General features: G+C 40.5%; 1 protein-coding gene across 3 annotated transcripts in view; it reads right to left on the bottom strand.

Moving 5' to 3' along the window:
• Positions 1-22,088, bottom strand: part of PDE3A (phosphodiesterase 3A) — a 1,085,163-nt gene that overhangs the window by 216,798 nt on the left and 846,277 nt on the right. For all 3 annotated transcript variants that reach the window (XM_085652713.1, XM_085652714.1, XM_085652715.1), the window contains 2 exons: positions 12,147-12,262; positions 739-958 (listed from right to left, as the gene is read on the bottom strand). In XM_085652713.1, coding sequence (XP_085508839.1) covers positions 739-958; positions 12,147-12,262 — 336 coding nt within the window. The remainder of the gene's footprint in view (positions 1-738; positions 959-12,146; positions 12,263-22,088) is intronic.

Below are 22,088 nucleotides of genomic sequence, written 5' to 3'. Positions count from 1 at the left end.
CTCATTTGACAAGGCAGATTGCTAGAATCTTGTATGGAGAGGGAGTGGGCAGGACGAGAAGTGGAGGGGAGGTAAGGGGGGAGACGGAGAGGAAGGGAGAGAGAGAGAGAGAGCAAGAGATAATCCTACACTGTGAGAACCAGATGGCTCCTCACAGAGTTGGTAAACCTTGTCAAAACCAGATAAACACCAAGTCCGAGACGACCAGCGCACTACATGGAAGGGTCCCCCTGTTTGGATCCTTGGTCCGCTAAAACCTACACCAGGATGCAGTCAAACTTTGAGGGGGATGCAGTTCAAAATTCTTCCATGTGCCTCACAGCTTCTCCTAAATATCATATATAATGAAACAGCATGCTGTGTCTTTGCTGTGCCTGACACATGCATTATACCACACAGTCATACTGTAGTATACAGGCACTACGCACGTAACACAACCTTTAGATTCTACGAAATGCAGTGACTACTTTCATAAGTACAGTATTACCCACCTAAGAAAAAAATATTAGGAGGGTATTCAGATATACATTGTTTGTTTTTTGTAAGCAAGTATCGCTTTCGTTGCACACCACTGGAAAGCAGGCACTTTTGACAAAGTGTATTTCAGTATTAAAATGTCAATGATCTTTTTAAAAATGTGATTTCTTAAAACAATGTCCAAAGTCGATTCCGCCTTGAGGAAGTCCTGGGGATTAGTTACAATCTTAAAACAGTAAAGACAAAAAAGGCTTGGCTTACCTACTACAGACAGTAGGAGGTCCCAGAAACTGGTCCGGAACTTCGGGTGCACTGTGTGTCCCAGTTACAACCCTGTGAGGGCTTAGTGTTGTCTTGGCTTTAAGGTCTGCACTGTCCGGAAACTGTGCTGCAGAGCATTTGCTAGTGGGGCTGCTGGCTGGGGTCCCCTGGATGGGTGAATGGCACGGGGAGGTGAGAGGTGAAATGTTTGGAGGTATACCTAGCAAAAAAATACTGTTTGTCATTAAAACACAAAGGGCGTTTAATAAACTGATCTACACATGCAATACCAAGCCAAAGGTAATGCTACAAAGAGCTGCCCCAATCAGGTTAGAACGCATAGCAGTATACATACATTAAAGTCTCAAGGATAACAGATTTACAGCACAATTATGTTTATACATTGATCATTAGAATAATTAGAACAAGATACAAACACACTTTTGTTAACAGATGTCTGCCAAACTATTTTGGGGTAAGATCACTCTGATATACCACTGTAGATTCTGCTCCCTGCAATGATAATGGTTAATACAGCTTTAACATGAGTAGTTACATTGAAAATGTGCATTACCTAACAATATAATGGGGTTGCAGCCAAATTATTCAAGAACTCCTATATCCATTAAGTTTATCAAAATATGTGTTTAAAATATTACTTGTCAATTGTCCTGTTCACTTTTCACATTTGATGCGGAAGGTTGGAAGACAGAAAAAAGAGGAAAACACACAATTGATGATCCATTTGGTTTTTTATAGTTGAAAAAGTAGGATTTTTCTCGGTTTGTCTTAGAAATGTTTCGATGAAAGAATAGTGAATCACGAGTATACAGCTATGAATACACTCCTAAAAATGAATACAGGTTGGGTAGTGAAACAAAGGAGAAAGGCATCTTGTAGACTAAGAGGGCTGATATAGTGGCTGAAGGAAAGAGGATTATTATTTGGGGTGCAACAAGTGTTCACCTCAAACGATAAGGCCACCACCTGCTAGATGTCATACAAATTAAATTAAATAAACATGAGCTCAACCCTCAGTAATGTGACAGAAAGCAGTAAATCAACGGCAATGTGGAAAATATTTAGGAAGTGCAAACACAAGAGTAAAAGTCACCCATAGCACAATAACATCCCACAACTAATTATAAAATAAAGAGAAACATGTTATGAGTAAAATAAGACCAAAACAACAATAATTCAATAAGGGGATCCAGGGAAATGAATTTTGTTTTAAACTAAAGTGAAAAGCATGAAGAAAAATGAAACACCCAATGGAGGTTAACAGTTGTGGTAGACCAGGAGCAAGGTGCAATTTCAGGCCGACCACAATGGAGCTGAGATCAGATACACAAAGTGGATTGGTCCCAGTAAAAGTCTGAAAGTCAAAAAGTTCAAAGAAGATTCCATGCACCACTTCAGAAAGTGACAAAGTCCCTTTCTTGAAGGAAAATGATGAAACTTCTCCTTAGTCACAGGGCAGAAGAAACTCCTCTTCGCATGCAATGCTGCTGAAACTTTAGTTGCTGATGTGGAACTGAAGGCAGTGGAGTATCACAGGCTCCCACAGCCCCTGTGGTGCCCGGGGGCCCTAAGCTCCAGGGGGTCCCCTCAGCACAATACTCTGGTCAGAGAGCTCCTAATTGAATCCAGAGGAAGCCCCCCCACATACCTTGCAGAGGGGCCCCTCAAGATTTGTTACACCGAAGCCCGCACAACAGAAGATTTCTCATTGGAAATTATCTAAGTCCTGACTCAGAATGGGTTATTTTGTCCATGTAGGATGAAGCTGAAATCCAATCCATCGCTGTGAAACTGCTGGTGAGATACTTTTTCCAGTAGGTCAATCTGAAGCTCAGGGGAAAAAGTTTTCAAAAGTTTGGAAACTTTTGGTGCCCAAACAGTCACAGAAATACGCTTCTAGGGCCCCCAGGGCCTCAGAGGAAGGCACTTTGAGAGCCTTTGTTGTGTATGACAGAGGGCAACAGCAAAATCTAGTCCCAGTCCATTTGCCAATGGCCCACTAGAATTCTTCACAGAGATGTCCTCTTCAGCTTTTTTTATGTTCCAGTGAGCACCTGGAGGATCTGTCTTATGATCGTTAGAGTTTTTTCTGTCCTTTGATTTCAAGTGGAACGGGGTCCAACCTCCTCAGGTCCTTCTCTTAGGTCACAGATGCAGAGTGCAGCCAGTTCAGTCCACCTGGTATTCTTTCACAAATATAGTAGTGTTCATAGGAGGAAGGCTGGGTGTGGTCTAGGTTTGTAGGGTTCATCAGCTTGTGAGCGAGGAAACCCTAGGACACTCCTACTGCCTCTCTGACCAATGGAGTAAACGTTCAGTAGCTGTGGCCTCCCTACATTTTCAGTAGTTCCTGTTTGGCTTGCTGCAAGCAGGCCCAAAATGCAATGTGTCAGGGCAAATCCAAGATGGCCACAATCTTCAGCCACTAAACCTGGACTCAGAGATATGGGGTTGTGTAGAGGAATGTACAATGGAATGGGGTTGTGTAGAGGAATGTACAATGGAAATTACTAGCATCCTTCCACATCTTACACTAACACCCAGCCTGAATTTGGCCCTTTATCTGCAACTGAAAAAGAGACAAAGTCTAGTATGAGAGGCCTGACATTCAGGATTTGACACTTTTTTGCAACAGGACCCCCACCATCAATATTCTAGTGAGCTTAGATGTGTCATCCCTCTCTTTTGTCAGGTTGACCTGTTAATAAAAGTGGTCTACTGTCTACCTCTAGGAAAGAATTTCACACTTCATTACAGGCCAGCAGCTGAAGACTATGTGCTTAGTTATGAGTTTTGCCGTTGGATCGCCCTACTATGAGTTTGACGGATGGACTGCCATTGGACCGTTGCCACCGCCAGAGATCCATGATCCCTCGGTGGTGGCGGGGTGGTCAGAGGTTCGCAATATGCTGGCAGTGCCCCTGCAGCACAGCCAAGCATATTATGAGTTTCCTCACTGCCACAGTTTTCATGGCAGTGAGCCTGCCATGAAAAGTGTGGCGGTGAGGAAACAAAGGGGGACCTACAGGCCTCAAGGCCTGGTAATGCATGTAGGGGGGCACATGGTATGCCCCAATGTGTGCATGCACCCCCTGTTCCTGTACGACATGGACTTCACCATCATGCCGTGCAGGAACGGGTTCTGGCTCTCCCACGACGCTGCCTTGTTAAAGCTCACATATGAGCCTTAGCATGGTAATGACGTGGGACAGCCAAAGTGCCACTCGCCAGACCAGGATAAAACTCCTAATGTGGCAGGCAGTTGAGTTTGTTGGTGTGGGAGCAGGGCAGTGGCGTGGCGGCCCCCTTCCACACTGCCAAACTCATTATCTGGCCCTATCCTATAATTGCTCAGGCAACTAATTATACCTTTTCTGAAAGTTATATTTTTTATTGCGTTAGAAAAAAAATCAACTTTACCAATGAATTGGATTCTTAAAAACAGTTAGAAAAAGTTCTAGAACATTTTCTGTAGCTGTTTCCTACTGGATAATGCAGAAATAATGCTGTCAACTATTTTACCAGTATTTCCCATGTGAACAGGGTCACAAAGTGGATGGTACACTATAGTCAGGGCCACTGGAATTATGCAGCAGATGAGGACCATATTTTGCAGGAGGGTTTACTATAGTATGTGACCAACAAAAGCAAATTGTGCCATATAAAGTTGCACAAATTGTGATAGTATTACTTCATTAGTATGTCATTTTTACTGCTGGTAACACTGTCTCTGCAAAGATTTCACCTCGTTGGTACCTGTTTAATGACCAAATGCAGCAAGAACCAACTAAATGGTTACTAGTCACACTGAAATACATGTTGTCATGTTTGAAATCATTTTTGATCCTTTTGAGCTAGAAACTATTTGTTTTGTTAAAATCTGGAGACTATGCAGCAGATGATGGACTATGTGGCAAATGGAGCAAAATCCATAATTATGCAGACGAGCTGAAGCCACAGAATCACGTGATTGCAGTGGCCCTGAATAAAGTGCTTCAGTCCACATGTCATTGATCTACTTTTGACACTATATACAATGGGCCTATAGAAAAGAAAAATATGCTAAATGGGGGTTTTCACCAATTTAAATATTTTAGTGAGCGGACCACATACATTGGGCACTGGATAGCTATGATACAGTGTTAAGAGTTCAAAATTACCACCAAGTGTCACCAAAATAAAATGCAAAAGTATGTAAACCTCCGAAAAAAGGGATCCACTTTGCTACAATGGTGAGTGCACAAAAATCTAAGAAACAGACAACAACCATTGGGAGAATTCAAAAACGTAACGATCGTTAATCAAAAGCTTGAGATCATCTCTTGCCCTGCCACCTGCAAATCCACACATCAATACCCTTCTAAGTAATGTCTGTGCACTTCTGGAAAACCATGCCAATTCCGACGCTCCAACAAAAACACACAACTCCAAGTCAAACTCTCCAGCATCCTAGTACTCCAACAGCATCACTGACAAGTACTCCATCCACAGACTTGAAAGAAAATGGAAGAAAAGAGGCATCCCCGATGGCCTCATACTAATGAATCCCCACCATGAAATACATAGTAATCTAATTCCATCAGCCTGATAACAGCACACTTAATCTGCCAATAGCTGAAGCACCCTCCCAGACACTCCACTCCCACACTCCACAAACAAGGGCTATATAATTCACCTCTTCTTCAATGAAAAAACATAGTTAATACTTAATACAAAAGCACATCAACAACACTAAGCCTTCTTCTGCTCTGCTGCCCACCCTTCCGTGCTGCACCCTACAATGGTCACACCTCATACCCCCTGTCTCTCACAGAACACAATAAAAGCAGCCTAGTCTGAATATGATGTCTCACCCTCATTCTTCATCAGCTCGCTTACCATAGAAAATATGGTATATTTAATCACCAGTGTCAATGCCTCCCTCACTCAAAGCGTCTTCACAGAAGCTCTCAAGACAGGCCAGATCCTTCTACTCTAAATAATGCTATATTAAATTCTGATGACCTAATCAAATACCAACTCATTACTCACCTATTCTTCATATGCAAGATCATTGGAAAAATAACGTACAAGTAACTCCAAGATCACATCAATGCCATCTTTTGGTTAGTTAACCATCCAGCATCAGATCATGCTGCAGTACAGAGGCCACTACAAATCACAGAAGATGTCCTATCAACCACATAAGAATATGTCTCGTGCTTTTGATATTTCTGGTACAGTCAGCTTTCTTCAAATCTGTTGATCATCATTCACAATCTGATGTTTCAAATGAGATTCACTTGAAAAGTCCTTCACTAGTTTTCCTACAGATCTATTCAGTTTACATCAGTTCACTCAAAAAGGCATTTGTATTTGTATGTGTATTTCGTAGAGCGGAACATTTATCCCGAGGGACATCACGGCGCTAGGAGAGCATACTCCAGAACTCAGTAGATCACTCTCATCTGAGAAGTCCAGTTCCATCTCGTGCCCATAATGTATGTCCTTTGCCACCTCTACCTGTAGCACATTTGGGGCTCTCCCCAAAGATAACTGTATAAAAATTCATCACAATGCCGAACACACAGAAATTTACTGGAAAGCCTCCACTGCAGGCATATAACGCCTCAAACACTGACGGCTTTATCTAAACCTGGATGTCCAGCAGCTCTCTTTAATTCAAAAACATGAAAACAAAACTCCTAATATTCATTTTAACCAAAATCTAGTCCAAACCTGGTTCAAGGATATGATCCTGGATGGATTCACACAAGTAACTTTCACCAAATGCCAAGTCATTTGGATGCACCATGGACATCCATCTCACCTTCAAGGAACACTTTGTCAAGAAAAACAAAACCTGGTACCAATTTTTTCCGCCACAGTTTTTGTAGTAATTACTCCCAGAAAGTGACTTTAGAACTGCTTTTTAAGCCTTCATACCATCCATAGCCTCATAAATACTAAATGTCACCACATGTATCATTGAAGTTGTGCTGAAATATGACCTTGTAACTTCCACACTGAAGGCACCTGTGCCTCTTGAACTAGCTCACCACTTCTGATGGCTCTCGGCACACCCTTAGCCAGGATACCATGAGGCTGAAGATTAAGAAGTGCTAACAGAAGAAAATAAGGCAACGGGCCTTTTTCATTGACATACCCATCCTCGTTTCCTTAAAGTAAAGCTAATCAGGCTCCAATTTAGGAGAGAGCTGGAACACCTCTGCTAGAAAATGAGTCTCTAGTTGGCAGAGGTATGCACCCTGTCCAAGTAGGGACCACAATCCTAGTCAGGGTGAGCTAGATACACACTAAAAGATAACCTGTGCACAGCCTCTGGTAGCTTGGCTCAGAGTAGTCAGGCTTATCTAAAGAAGCAATGTGGCCAGTATTTGTGCATTACACACACACACAGACGCAGTAACAAGTAAAAACACCACCAAAATACTCCACACACATTTAGAAACATGGAGATTAAATTTATGAGTAAAATAAGACAAAAACTTCAAAAATCCACTTTGTAGAACCGGAGTTATGAATTTTTAATGAACACATCAAAAAGTAGTGCTTAGAAGTCAATAGCGCTAAGGGGATGCTTGTTGCCACACTGGAAAAGGGCAAATCCAACGTTCAGGTTGACCTTGATGGATGGCAGGCCAGGATACTAGACCCACGCAGGGCCACCTGAAAAAGTACCTTGGATGGAGCAAGCATCAGTGTCAAAGACTTCATGCGTCAGTTCCAATTCATGCACTTGGGTTGAAGCATTGTCATTGAGGCTTGCAGTCTGGTCCCGTGTTGTTATCGAACCCCTCACAATGCACACACTGTGTCATCGTCCAATCTTGAAGTTGGGTACCGTGTCATCGGCGAGGCACCCAAGGAGGTCTTCGGATTGACACTACGTCAGCGCAAAGATGTCACTGTGTCAATTTTGAAGCAAAACAGCTGCAGAACCCACTTCCAAGGCCCATGGTAGAACTCACAAGTGGCAGAGTCCAACGGTGTACTGTCTTGATAGGGTCAGAACCCCAGTACTTATTCTCAAATGTGCCTTTGAAGTGGAGGAGTCTTCAAAGATGGCCCTTGAGGTGCAAAAGTCCCCTTTCATCCCAGCCCTGTATGCGAGGATATCTGTGGAGGTAATTAGCCCTTTGTTTGGAACACGGGATACTGCCTATCCAGGTAGAACGTTCAACTCCCCCTCCCTCTTTCTGCCCAGGATGAGCTATCAGAATGTAGATGAAGGAAGATGAGTTCTCTGTCACATCCACCCATCCTGTGTTTGTGGCAGCTGTCTAGAGGGAATGTACAAAGTGTAGCTGTCACCCATCCCAGATGTGTATAGGGACAGGCTGCAGGCACACAGAGTTAAGTTAAAAGCAGAGAAATGTCCACTTTCTAACAGTGGCATTTCTAAGATAGTAATGTTAGATCAATCTTTACCACTAAAGAGGATTTTTCATTACCATTCCAAAGATATGAAACATGATGTAGCTATTCCTTTCTAATCAGGAACTACTTCTTAAACGTGTTTTAAGGAATTCCCAATGCTAGCCTATAGGAGGACTAGGCCTCGCAGTAGTGAAAAATGAATTTAGCTATTTGTCACTACCAGGAAATGTAAAACCTAACAGTACCTGCCCTACCTTTTAGTTACACAGCACCCTGCCCATAGGGCTACCTAGGGCCTACCTTATTGGTGAATTATGTGTAATAAAATGGGAGTTTGAGGCTTGGCAAGTGGTTTTAAATGCCAAGTCGAAGTGGCAGTAAAATGCACATACATACCTTGCAATGGCAGGCCAGAGACAGGTTGGAAAGGCTACCTGTGTGGGTGGAACAACCAGCGCTGTAGGCCCGCTGGTAGCACTTAAATATATGCTATACCACTTTACAAAGGACTTTTAAGTAAACTGAATATGCCAATTATGTATACACCAATGACACCATGTTTAGGGGAGAAGCATGTGTCCTTTAGCACTGGTTAGCAGTGGTAAAGTACTCAGAGTCCTATGGCCAACAAAAAGATACAGCAAAAAAGAGGAGGGAAGCAAGCAAAATGTTTGGGGGAAGACCACCCTGAGGACAAGTCTAACAACCTCTTTAAAGAACTTTGGATCATGACAAAATGACGTTCCACTTATACTATTTGAACCCACATCCCTACAATTACTTATTTACTGTTTTTTGACCATGTACAGCAGTTAGTGCTTTTCTGCTACATTTATACTATATAAATACTACACACACACACAATAAAATAATGAATACCAATAAGTGACCTCCACTCAGTCCAGTCATAGTGTGTGGGTGCCACCATTGATAACAAACAATTCAGAAGCACACTGAAAAATATTTAGAAGGTCCTATTGGATTATATTTACATGATCATTTCAGAAGAATGATTAACAATAGTAAATATGGATGACCCTTACAGCATGCATCATCTATTGATGGAGCGTGACGCATTTCCAGTGCGTTTTTGTTTCTTTTGTATTGGGTTGTATAAATTATGTATGAATTCCACACAAATAAATGGTATGCAAAAAATAATTTTATTATGCCTTTTTTAAAACATATGCATCAAGACATATGTTGCAAAAACCTGCTGAGCAATCATGAATGCTTATCTTGTTAAGTATTGCAGTGAATGGTGGAATTTGCACAGATAAAAAAATGCTGCCATTGTTAGGCAAACGTTGTTATGTCACTGCTAGCCCCTTACCGATAGACAGACGTCAAACTACTGTTCTACCTTCAAGACTTCAACGGCAAACTCCTGCAATGCAACCTTTGGTACTATTATAATCTATGCATTGTCACTAAAAATAATACTGTTGGGTTTTATTTCAATTGTTAGTATTCCTATGCTTGGGTTACAATGAAAATATTGCATTCAAATGTTCATGCATCTGCTTCCATTCAAGAAACATTTGATAATGCCATGTTGCTAGCCCTCAATTCAGTACAGAGCCACATAATTTCTCCACAATGGACAGCATGCAGTCAACAAATGAAACACTCTCCTTTATCATCATTGAGGATTTGAGAAATCCAAAATCCAGCTAAATTCCCACAACACGACAGGGTAATACCTTCTTACTACTATAGTGCAGCCCTACCAAGTCTTTTACCTATGAATCTTGCGGGTGACAACAAACGCTTGCCATAGAAACCTGTATCCAGTCAGAAAAGTGAACGCTGTTCTACAGCTTGTGGGATATGTAGCCCTCTAAAATTAATTTAAAAGTAATTATGTATTTATATAATTGCTCTTTATAATTACTGCAGTTAATTTGCACTGTCCCTATACATGCATTCGTATACATATACGATTACAAAGACTGTGGCTTATTAATATTTCAGAATCTCATTTCTCAACGTTTGTAGCCAATTCCCCTATTAAACAAAATGTTCATACTCTAAATATATTAGAAAAACATATTTTCTTTCTGTAGATATTCTTTACTCCAAAAGTAATGTACACTTGTTCATGCTTGTGACTTGATGAATTCTCCATGTTGGCTTTCACTTGTCACAGAGGAAAGTCTTAATATTTGAAATTGCTTTGTGGTACTTCAAAACAACTGGAAGGCAGCAAACCATCCATATACATCATGATTTATTCTAGTGTATTCTAACCTGGCAAGCCATTTTACACTATGGTGCACATCTAAACCTTGCAAAACACTACTAATTGCAATGTGCACAGACCACTTTGAATCAGGTCAGTGAGAATGTCAGAACTATAAAGGTCGCCCAGATTCAGCCATGGGGCCACACAAGTGGCAGAAATATGCTGTACACAAGCATGTAGCATAATATTCAATGCTCAAAGCAAGACCATCATGCTTTTCGCTGCTGTACATGTATGACATTTATGTTGCCTTGTCAATTTGTTTTAACAATGGGGGCTTTACGACAAATCTTTAAATAAATGTAGAACATGGCAGTCCAAATACAGTAATGAATAAACTAAAATAAAATATTAACTTAAAATAATATTGAGCATTTCTATAGTGCACATCACAAGCCGAAAAGCATCCTTGCAATGAAATAATAGCTGTTATTACCCAACTAGTTAATACACTTTTCATCAACCTTAGACAATAAACGGTCGGCTCAATTGAAATTCACATTTATGACATGCATGTCACACAAATATCTTTTTAAAAATGTTTGGCCCGCAAAACACAATCATACAAACAACCACAAAAGGGCCTTGCACTTTAGCTGAAGAGCATAGAGCTCTAACTACAGTGGGCTAGGCTTTCTTACCATTGAAAAAAGTTAATCTGCTAGTTTGTGTCAAATGTACACACAGACTTCTATTGACAGACTCAACAAGGAAATATATATATACCCTTCTCATCCAGATGCATAGGAATAATCCAAAAATAAGAAAGTTACATACAACTTCAAAATTAACATGTTATCTAGAGTTTAAGAATGGGAAAACCTGGAACATAAAAGTCCCTCTTTTATGTATGTGAATTGTTTAGAGCAAGGACAATATACTTTTATCAAAGAACTATCATCATTATATTATGTTATTTTCTTGCAGACTAGTAAAAATGCTATGTTTAAACTATGTGTGTAATTTGAATTATTTTATAATAGGACAAAACTGACTGATGATACTGTATGAAGGCGCAAAATATTATGATTTAAACCATTATCAAATACTCTCCAGCACCTTAAGTAAAATAAACAGTTGTAGAGACATTAATATTTTGCAAAGTCTCTTGTAAAAGGGAGCACAGTCTTCATTAATTACAGGTGATAATTAATGTGCGTTCCCAAAAGTGCATCTTGTGACATGCTGAATTTTATGTTCATTTACACTTTGCAAAGATATGTACTTAGCAGCAGATATAGTTTAGCATATTTCACCAACAAGGTAATAGAAGCAGAACCACTGGCATAGTGTTATCGTGCCCTATTTCATATTATGTGGAAAAACATCTTGATTAGTTTTGTACAAAACATTTCCAAAACCCAAACTACTTGTTTAACTAAGGTTTCATTGTAATTGGTACCAATCCAAGGACCATGCTACCTGGTTTAATGTATAAGAGAGCAGTCTAAAGAGAGAGGGTCAGGAGTAAAATTATCAGTCTTTTAATAACTCATGTTTCCTAACTTCATTAGGAAGAACCTACATGCGGACGTTCCTTTTCATGGTGCACAGCATAAACATGAACATTTAAATTTCACAAACATTGATCAATAAAAATTAAGCACACATTTACATTTCTTTATTGTTATTCTTTTTCAAGTCCTGTAACATTTTGACCGAAACCTGTATGTGTACTTTAGTAGCGACAAGAAAGCAACACACTGCCAATTTAGCATGAAAGCAACTTCAACTACAAATGATAAAAGTAAATCGTTTTCACCTTGCCGGATTGGCCTTTTTGAGTTCAGATGATTGGCAGTATGGGAGGTTGAGAAGGAGCGGCTCTTGGTGAGAGTCATAAGAATCGAACTGTTCCAAGTATCTGGATTAAGCGAACTGTAAAATGAAAGAATTTACAACTGTTAGTACAGATGGCTTCTCTGGAACAAGAGTGTAGAGGAGCAATCCAACACAAGTAATAGACATGCCATAACAATGATCACATCAAACCCTCTTGTTTAAGGTTAAGTGTTCAGAAATTATTAAGCTGTTTCTAATGTAGGTTCTTCATCCTAACAATTGTTTATAATATCCCACACCAATTATAAATCGCCGGTAAGAATATTTCATCTCTTGGTTGTAATTTTAATCACTATGTATGTACTAGTTTCTATGTTCAAAAAGTACAACTGCCTCAGGTGCCTGCTAACTCAAAAGTCTCTCACATTAAGAGATGGTGGTCCTTGTTTTATGTTTGCAACATAAACCTGTGATCTAGAGGAGGTGGACTGTGTAGGTTTTGCAAGACGTTTTCTGAACACACTAAAATGAGATTAACATCTGTATTTCCTCTTTTTACTTGGGGAAATGCTTCAAAGTTATTTCTCACTTAATTATCAACCTCTGGTTTAATAATCGTGGAATAAGATATTTAATAATGCAAACAGAAAACTAACTTTGTAAATTGTATTTTTTGATTCCAGAGCCATAACTAGCATACAACCATGTCTGTTATTTACATACATAGTTAGAATACACAACTTTGGCTGGTATAGTTAACAAACATGACTCAGAGGAAAATAGCCATCCTCTATTTTGACAAAGAGGAAATGGTTGCTAACTGCTGGCAACTTGGCAGGGATTAGCTGTCTAGGAGTGGGCAGGAATAGTTAGGCAGCTTCAGCGCTACATCTTTAAACTTGGAGATGGCATGGAGAACTGTTCATTCCCCGACCATATCAGAAAGCCAGACTTTATTTATACCACAAGACAGACCAAGTTGTGATACTGTTAAATGGTAAGAGAGCTCATCGAAATAGGGTAGTGGCTAATGAAATTAAGACAGGTCTTTTGGTGGTAGCACAGTTCTACCATACTGAAACATGAGATGCTGTATAATTGTATCGTAAGGTGAAGAAACTGTGCTGCAAAAAGAGATGGAGGGACTGCAAAAAAAATAGCTTGGGGTTGGAATTTCTCAAATCATTGGCAAGTGCACAGGATAAACCTGGTACATCAACAGCCCCCTCCACAGAACATTCCTAGACCTATGAAAATTCCACTTGAAAAAGACTCTTCTTAAAAAAGACTTTTGTCTCCTAACTTCTGCTGGAAGAAGATGACTCAATGACTTCTGAACCATGCTGAGACACACGGACTGGAATTTCTCCTCATGAGTCAAGAGTTTGGCCTCCTGTTTGACTGCTTTAGGAACACAAAAAGTGAATGGACTCCTGACTCAAAGAGGGCTCAGCTGACTACAGAAGACTGACCCTGGACGAAATGTGGTAGCGGACAGACCAGGGTCCTAGATGCCTCACCTGAGGAGTTAGGGGCTGCAGGTCTGGCCAGGAGTACATTTTCCAGCATCCAAATAAGCTGGAACTTAGACATATTTTCCAACTATAAAAGAGGCCCTGAGGCTTGCCCAGGGAAGTGGCACCAAAGGTAGGCAACTAAACCAGGTTTTGCTGCACTCAAAATTGGTTCAGCGATATCTCGAAGTGAAGGTATCCAGCCTTGTGAAATCCTGCCCAGCTAGGTCTTCCCGGAGTGCCCAGGTAGAGGATACTGACTTCCCAAAAACGACTAAGTCCAAAGGTAAAGTATTTGACCAGGGCAAGGAGGCAAATCTATCCAATCTGCGAAGCGACCTCCGCAGCTACATAATGCAGGTTGATCCTTCCATTTCAGAGTTGAGTTCTTAATCCTAACATGAAACATTTTACTGTGACAACCCCAAATCAGACCTCTGCTACATCACTGTTGGCATCAAATCGCACCTACATCCTATTTCAACCACTAATAGTTACTTATAATTGTCTATTTCTTTGCATCTTTTCACCCTAAAAATCATTATCTTTGATTCCCCTTAACACATTTTAATGATCTTGGTGTCTTTTTATTCATTACATTTTTGCCATGTTTCTAAATTGGTTTGGGAATTTTAATGTGTTATGTTCTTTACTTTAAAATTGATGGTACTACTTGAACTTAACATGCACTTCTCTGGGATTACCTGTCACCAGTGCCATTGCTGCCAGAGGCCGAAAAGCTTGTGGTATTTCTCTCAGAACTGTGATCTGACCTAAGCAGAATGTGTGCTGTGTAGTGCACCTCGTCCGAAAAGAAGAACAGATTACAGCAAGGTGCATCACTCTCATATTTCCATAAAGTCACTAATGTACTTTTGGAGTGAATGTCTCACCTTAGATTCATGGTTAATTGATCCTCCAAGAGTCTAAGGGCATTATCTGACCACCGCTGTACTGTGGGTCCGCCCGCAGTATTACAAGTAGGACCGCAAAAAGACTGCCAGCTCCTCCAGGATCAAGGATTCCACTGGGCCAGTGGTCTGCAACCAGCCTGAATATGCTGGCACTGCTGAGCATATTATGATTGCCTTTTCACCGCCCTTTTCATGGAGGTGACCCTGCAGAGAAAGGGTTGTGGAGAGGCAACTAAGGGGCCAAAACAGGGCCCCCTGCCAGATATGGGCCTGTGTATGCATGCGAAGGCGGCACATGTTGTGCCCCCATTAATTGCCCCTCCTTTTCCAGCTCAATGTGGAATGTATGCCACAAGGTGCAGCAATGTGCTGCAGGCACTGTCACGGCGGCATGCTGCATGTTAGGCTCTCCTATGAGCCTAACAGCCCACCGCTGTGAGACTGCCACAGAACCGCCTGCCCTCCATGGACTTCACTAGAGATCAGGCAGGCGCACTATGGGCTTGGCGGTCCTCCTGTCGGCACGGCAGTCATGGACCAACAGGAGGACCGTCAAGCTCGTAATAGGGCCCTAAATCTAACTGGAGAACATAGAAGTGTGCGAAACCAGCTATGAAATGGACTCTTATACAGAGCGGGCCTACTGAGAGCAGTTATTCAGAATGGGAAAATTAAGAGAGCATCATATGGGAGTCTTGTTTCCTGCTCTTCATTATGCAAAGCATGTATATTTGCAAAATTTACAGTTGTTTAATGATATTTATTCTTTTCAAAACCGACACTTCCAGCCGTGAATATAATTTTCTAATCTGGCATTTATAAAAAAGGCTTATAGCTGTAAAAGAGGTATGTGTCAAACATTTCTACATATTATCTCAATTTAATACACGCCATTCACTTTTTGAAATAGAAACTGAGGCCCTTTTAGCAAAGTCATAATTTACTGTAGTTTCATACAGATTACTATTGTTGTGCGCGTGCGATCCCGGCACCCGCACCAATGTTTGTCTAGTGTTTCTTTTACCTTAAAACGTGTAGAATAAATATTTTTGGGCGCGGTTAAACTCATTTCGCAGTTTTACTAATCTAATCAATTTACACTGAACACCATAGTTTGGAGGTGGCAAAGTATCAACTCAAGAGTAGAAAAAGGCGAGCTGTGGATGCAGTGAAGAGGGGCTCACAAATAAGAGATAACAATTTACGGAATCAGATTTTGTGTGAACTGAAAGCAATTAAAATAAAGGCACTAAATAAAGGCTTGTCGCATGTGCAATTGGAGCATCTGAATTTACCAAATGCCAAAGTGACCTTTTAGGTTTGTAAGATATATGCAGAAACGAATTATTAAACTGTTCTACTGCTAGGGTGGTATCATTTATTATTAGAGGGCACAGATTACAAAAAACTGTTCATACTTTTTGGAATAGTAATTTCATAAGAACAATCCAATTTCTAGAGAACAAACTGTTGTTAAAATGAAGTGGTATTCTCTACAACATAAAAACTAAAAGAGTGAATTATGGTTAATTCCGTAATAAATCAGTTAAGTGCAAATTAGCCCCACCTACATTACTATTTCTTTGAGTATTGAGGCGATCACCCCGCAGACCAAGATACTAAAAGAACACATATTTTTAACGTATGGTTGGCTATATGTTACTATGGGCCTCATGTAGGTCGCCAAATACCGGTCGGTAACGGCCGATTTTCGGTAATTATACCGTTACCGACCGGTATTTTGGCTTTTGGTATGTAGGGGGATCATTTTTGAATTCGGTAATTTACCGAATCGGTAAAATTACCGAATCGGTAATTTTACCGATTCGGTAAATTCCGAATACAAAAATGAGATGTAGGGGGAGTGTGTGGGTGATGTTTTGAGTCGGTATTTACCACCAACTAATAGTTGGTGGTAAATAATGTATGGTTGTGTAAACGCATGTGATAGCGCTTAGAAGTGTGCAATGTGGCAGACATACATGCCCTTAGGGCATGTATGTGTGCCACATGTGCACACATGGCCGAATCAGGGGTGCAACAGGGTGTCAATGTGACACCCTGCCACCCTTGCACGTGTTCCCCCCATTACCGAATCGGTATTTACCGATTCGGTAATGAGGCATACCTTCCCATCAATGGGAAGGTATGCCTCATTACCGAATCGGTAAATACCGATTCGGTAATTACCGAATTTTACCGATTCGGTAATATTTTCCGAAGGATTACCTACATACAAGTTACCACTTCTTAAATACCGATTCGGTAACGTTCGGTATTTAAGAAGTGGTAACTTGTATGCTACCTACATGAGGCCCTATGTGTTGGAGGATTCTGATGAACAACCGGATTTATATAGCCTCTCCACAAATATAAAGTCAGATCTTGTAGCCAAGAGTAACTTTTCTTTTAACCAAAGAAGAGAGCTGGTCTGACAGAGATTTAGTCAAGACCTGCAAACGGTGTCATTGCATTTCCTCGTTTATGTATCATGGGTGTCAACAGAAAAGGAAGTGTGCACCAGCAAGAAAAGGGAACTGGAGCTTAAAGGTTCCATGCAATGCAAACTCGGCACACACTGCACATCATGGAGGGGCTGATTCACAGAACTAACTTAAGACAAAATCCTAAACTTACTACTTTTGGTATTCATAGAAGTTAGGATTTTGTCTTAAGTTTGTCTTAAGACAAACTTAAGACAGACTTAAGACAGACTTAAGACAAACTTAAGACAAACTTAAGACAGACTTAAGACAGACTTAAGACAGACTTAAGACAAACTTAAGACAACATCCTAACTTAAGTCTGTCTTAAGTCTGTCTTAAGTCTGTCTTAAGTTTGTCTCAAGTCTGTCTCAAGTCTGTCTTAAGTCTGTCTTAAGTTTGTCTTAAGACAAATTTAAGACAAAATCCTAACTTCTGTGAATACCAAAAGTAGCAAGTTTAAGATTTTGTCTTAAGTTAGTTCTGTGAATCGGGCCCTACGTGTACCATCTGCTGCTCAAGCTGGTGTCTCATATATAGTGTGTCCAAAAAGGAACAATGGGAAGTGCCGGCCGGAAGATTCTACTCATTTTAGAAGGAGCAAATAGTTTTTTTCTTTTGCATTTCCCCACTGGCTTGGTGTTAGTGGCACTGCAAGTGCTCCATCGAGGAAGGAGTTCAAATTACCATGACCCTGAGGAGGAAAAAGTGATAATCGCTTCTCCCACTTACGGATATCAAAGTCAGAGGGTGTAAGTGTTATGACTGTAGTTGGCCCTGTCTGAGCTAATGACTTAGGTGGCAGACATGTTTTTGACCCCTGTGATACCTGCAGTGGTTAATTTGTAAAAAAAAAAAAATAAGTGCCATGGATCTCGTCAGGAGGCAGCTTGCACCAGCCCATTTCTCCTGTTAGCGCTGGCTGCCTAAAACAGAACCAACTGCTAACCATGAAAGTGGGGAGAGGATCTGGCATAACAACATGAGCAGGAGACTTTGGAACTGGGAAAACCAGGTTCGAATCTCAGCGTCAGCTAAACATCCTCCGATTCTGGGCAAATCACTTAATCTCCCCATAAATACATGTGTCCTTAACTGGTGCTAATGAAAAGCGCCAGTGTTGATGAATAAGTGCCAGTGCTGAGCACTGGAAACCACTGGCTCAAATTAAGCACTGGATACATGCCAGCCAGATCTCCAATGACATCAGACAGGAACATTTCTTAGTGAGAAACCTTGTGTATTCCTCCTGCCAAAAGTTAAAGTGACGAGAAAAAGAAAGAAGATGATTCTGTTCATGAAAAGATGTTCATCTAAGGTCAACCTTGATGACCGGTGCACCACAGGCAATCAATCTATTGCCCTCACCTATTCTGATGTCAGTCATCATTATCATATACGCAGTTCAGATAAGAAAGCAGTACTCATGACCCGGTGTCTAGTTTCATCATCAGTGTCTTACATAAATGCTGCCATCAGCCACAGCCTTCGTAAAGGACCAAAGGGGGTACCAGCCTGAGGACACAGGGTTGGGAAGCTTGTGTCTTCCCTGCCCACTGGTACACCATGACAGGCCCTAGACGACTTTTTGGATTGCAGCTTTGACCACCCCCTTTATTATTAGGGTAACCTCAATTGTGGCCCTATAAATTAGAGGATTCTCAGGGACAAAGGGAAACAGTGTGAGGATGAGACAGTCCTTGATTGACCTTTTAAAAAAAACATAAGCTTCCAAATTATTCAAAATGTTTGTGGTGTACCTATTGATTCACCTAGAAGAAGACAAAAAGTCAACAGAGTTGTCACATATTTGCTCACACAAGCACTCACCAACTTGTAAGTGAATAGCCTGCTATGTTTGTTTCTTGACCTAGCCAATACTCTTACTCACCCATGAAGGAGTCCTAAAATAAGTAGTCAGAGCTCATTCAAATAAATTGAATCCTGCATTATGTACTAAAGCTAGCACCTTCTAGATTGTAGTACCAATATCCACACACATCTTTGATGACGCACCTTCCTTTTGATAGAATAACTTTATATCCTTAGTTTTGGGGCTATCAAACAGCTCTTAATATGGACCTTAATCACGATGCTTATTCTTTTCTGCATTACATCTTTTGTAATCTCTTTAGCTCTCTTTATTCCAAGGACCCTGACACTAATTAGACCCTCATTAGAAGCAACGTATATGCCTAGGGCAGATAACTTGCTCTGAGCCCAGAATTCTCTTGACTGCTTACTCCGGACTTGATAATTCCATGCCTGGATATACAAAGCAGGCACTTGCAAGCAGAGCTGCAGGGGCTATGGGCAGTCACTGGGTTGTTAGAGAGGAATTAGAGGGACAGCAAACGCTCTTCGCTGGCCAACACTATGCTGCCCCAGCCCCACACCAACTGGTTTTAGGACCTGAAATTAGCCCCCACGCATATTTACCACCTGGTCCATACAGGTGTAGATTAAGGCCTGTTGTCTCTCCTTAAAAAGGAAGTGCATGATTTGGACCCAATATTCCCGGGTCTGCGCGTTATCCTCTATGCTGGGGAAAATAACTTTTAATCCTATAGGTGCAGGAAACTTATAATGAAGCTCTTAATATGTATTACATCTAGTGGTAAATAAAACAAAAACCTCCTAACAAAGCCAGACATGTTGGTGCATTGTGATACATAAAAAATCTTAGTCTAACCAGTTTATATTGTTTTTCAATGGCTTCTTTAAAAAATGTTATCGTGTGGTTGATGAATCACATACACGCAAGCATACAGTTTCCACAGCGCACACACATCCACACACCCAAACAATTGTTTAACTCCATGTCTTAGTCAATGAAAACACGATGATAATATGAATACAAATTGATGATCTATAAACCCTATATCATTTTCATTTGATGTTATAGCAGCATCCCAATTGTGTAATAAATCTACAATTCCTTTTCCCACATACCCAGACATTTCATCACCAACACCAAAAAGCAAACAGAGAAGAGTCCTATAGTTCTAGCTCATATGGGCGGCGTGCTGCTTTGGGGGAGTGCTTATTGGGGAGCTACACACTAATCCAGAGTGCTCACGGATCCAAAGATGTCCCTTTTCCCTTTCTTAGGCAAAGTGTGAAAAGAACCCTAGGAAGCTGCAACAATGTTTCTGTCTGGCCAGCAAAAAACCTTCTGGAAAGGGATTGCTGACGAAGTGATGGAAGTCGCCTCTATCACAGATTATATCAGGTGCTTATACTCTTCTTCTCACCTTATGATATGGCTTAAACCTCATCGCTGTTGAATGTGAAAGGCGTTGGGTAACAACAAAACCTGTTCAATTCCTCTGTGTTTGATCTGTGATCATTCACTTTGTCTGGTGATGGAAGGACCTTCTTCACGGTGTCCTCTGCTTGGATCATTTGTTTGAATGAGTACCCTTTATAAAATATGTATTTTTTGGTGCTAGCACCCACACCAGCAGCAGCCATAAGTCCCTCCACAGGTAGATCAAATCACTTGACTTATATTTCTAGGAGCTATGAGGTGAATGAACAGGTGTTTAACTTTATAACCCTTTCATATAGAAAGTGCTACTTACAAGATCAAGGTGAATCAGTGCTCGGTTTCTTGGCTTGACCCTTCAATGAATACAAGAGCAAAAACCCGGGACTGATCCAAGGAGAAGTCACACATAAGAGAAGCATAAAAGAGCACACATTCCTCTGCGTGTTGACATACCTTGGAGAACACGAATGTTAAAGTTTGTTATAAAAGGCACGCACAAAATATCATCAGCCAACCAAGATGAGAGCGGAATATGTATCAGCTGATCAGATCAAACATCAAAGAAGTGTTTAGCAGAATCTTATCTACATTATCAAATATATTGTTTTGAAAGCATTGGTTCAAAGAAAGAAAATGATAAACAACTGTTCTTAAACAAACTCATGCAACAGGAATAATAAAAAAGCCTTTTAGTGCTTCCAAACTTGGGCACCTACCAACAAGACAATAAACCCTATGGGACCATTGTCAGTGATACAAAAAAACTAGTATTTGTGATGGGCAATTTAGGCTTCAAATACCAGTATTAGTTTTATAAACGGATTGAAAAGATTTGATGCCCAACCGTCCAGAAAAATACTATAATCTCCTGACTCGTGTAATAAAGTTGCACTTAAATAGTCTGGAAATTCAACAAGATTAATCAGTACAATGGGCAATGATTTTTGATAGTTCCACAGTATGCCAGTCTGTAGATTTCTTTAAAGTGCAGTTATAAAACCAAGGGGCATCCCTGTGTTCCTCAGAATCTGGGTACACATTCACTATACAAAGACCATGGATCTTGCAGATGGTTTCAAGTAAGACACATCCTAATTTATGTAGTATGTATATACATCTTCTCCTAAAACAGAGTCCTGTGAACAAACCAGTGCAGAGTACACGATTATAGTGCAATATTTGAATGTATCATAATATTGTTGTGGTATAAAAGAAATTCGAAATATTCACTGCATCATATAGTTAGAGGTGCTCTGAAGGGTAACAGAAAGATGTGACGATGTGGTGCTTGTGAGTTGTGAACACAATTAGGCAAAAGTGAACAAAACAACTTAAGTACAGGTGAGGTACAAATGGCTGCTAAAGCATCATTGGCGTTTTGGGGAAAGAATGGCTAGTGCATTGTTCTACAAGTTAGATAATAAACCTATAATAATGCAGTCCAAAAGATGTGATACATCAGTGTTTCAATACTTAAAAGGTTACTTCAATGGGGCTATTATCAGGACGGTGTATTAGATGCATCTCCATGAACTTGGAAGATATTCAAAGTCAATTAGAATTAACTTGAAAGATGTTCGAAGTCAAAAAGATTCTGTCCAACAGGGTCCAGGAAAAGACTTCAAGGAACAACTTAAAGATAAAACAACTCGGAAAAACTTCCTTCTTGCAGTTGCTCGAAGGATTCACTCAACTCAGCGTATCTGCTGATGGAGGTGTATTCAATACATAAATCATAAA

This window comes from Triturus cristatus, chromosome 4_1 (assembly GCF_964204655.1).
Source record: "Triturus cristatus chromosome 4_1, aTriCri1.1, whole genome shotgun sequence".
Classification (NCBI taxonomy): Eukaryota; Metazoa; Chordata; class Amphibia; order Caudata; family Salamandridae; genus Triturus; species Triturus cristatus.
The sequence above is the reverse complement of the archived record's forward strand: the minus strand, read 5'-3'. Positions and strand labels throughout refer to the sequence as shown.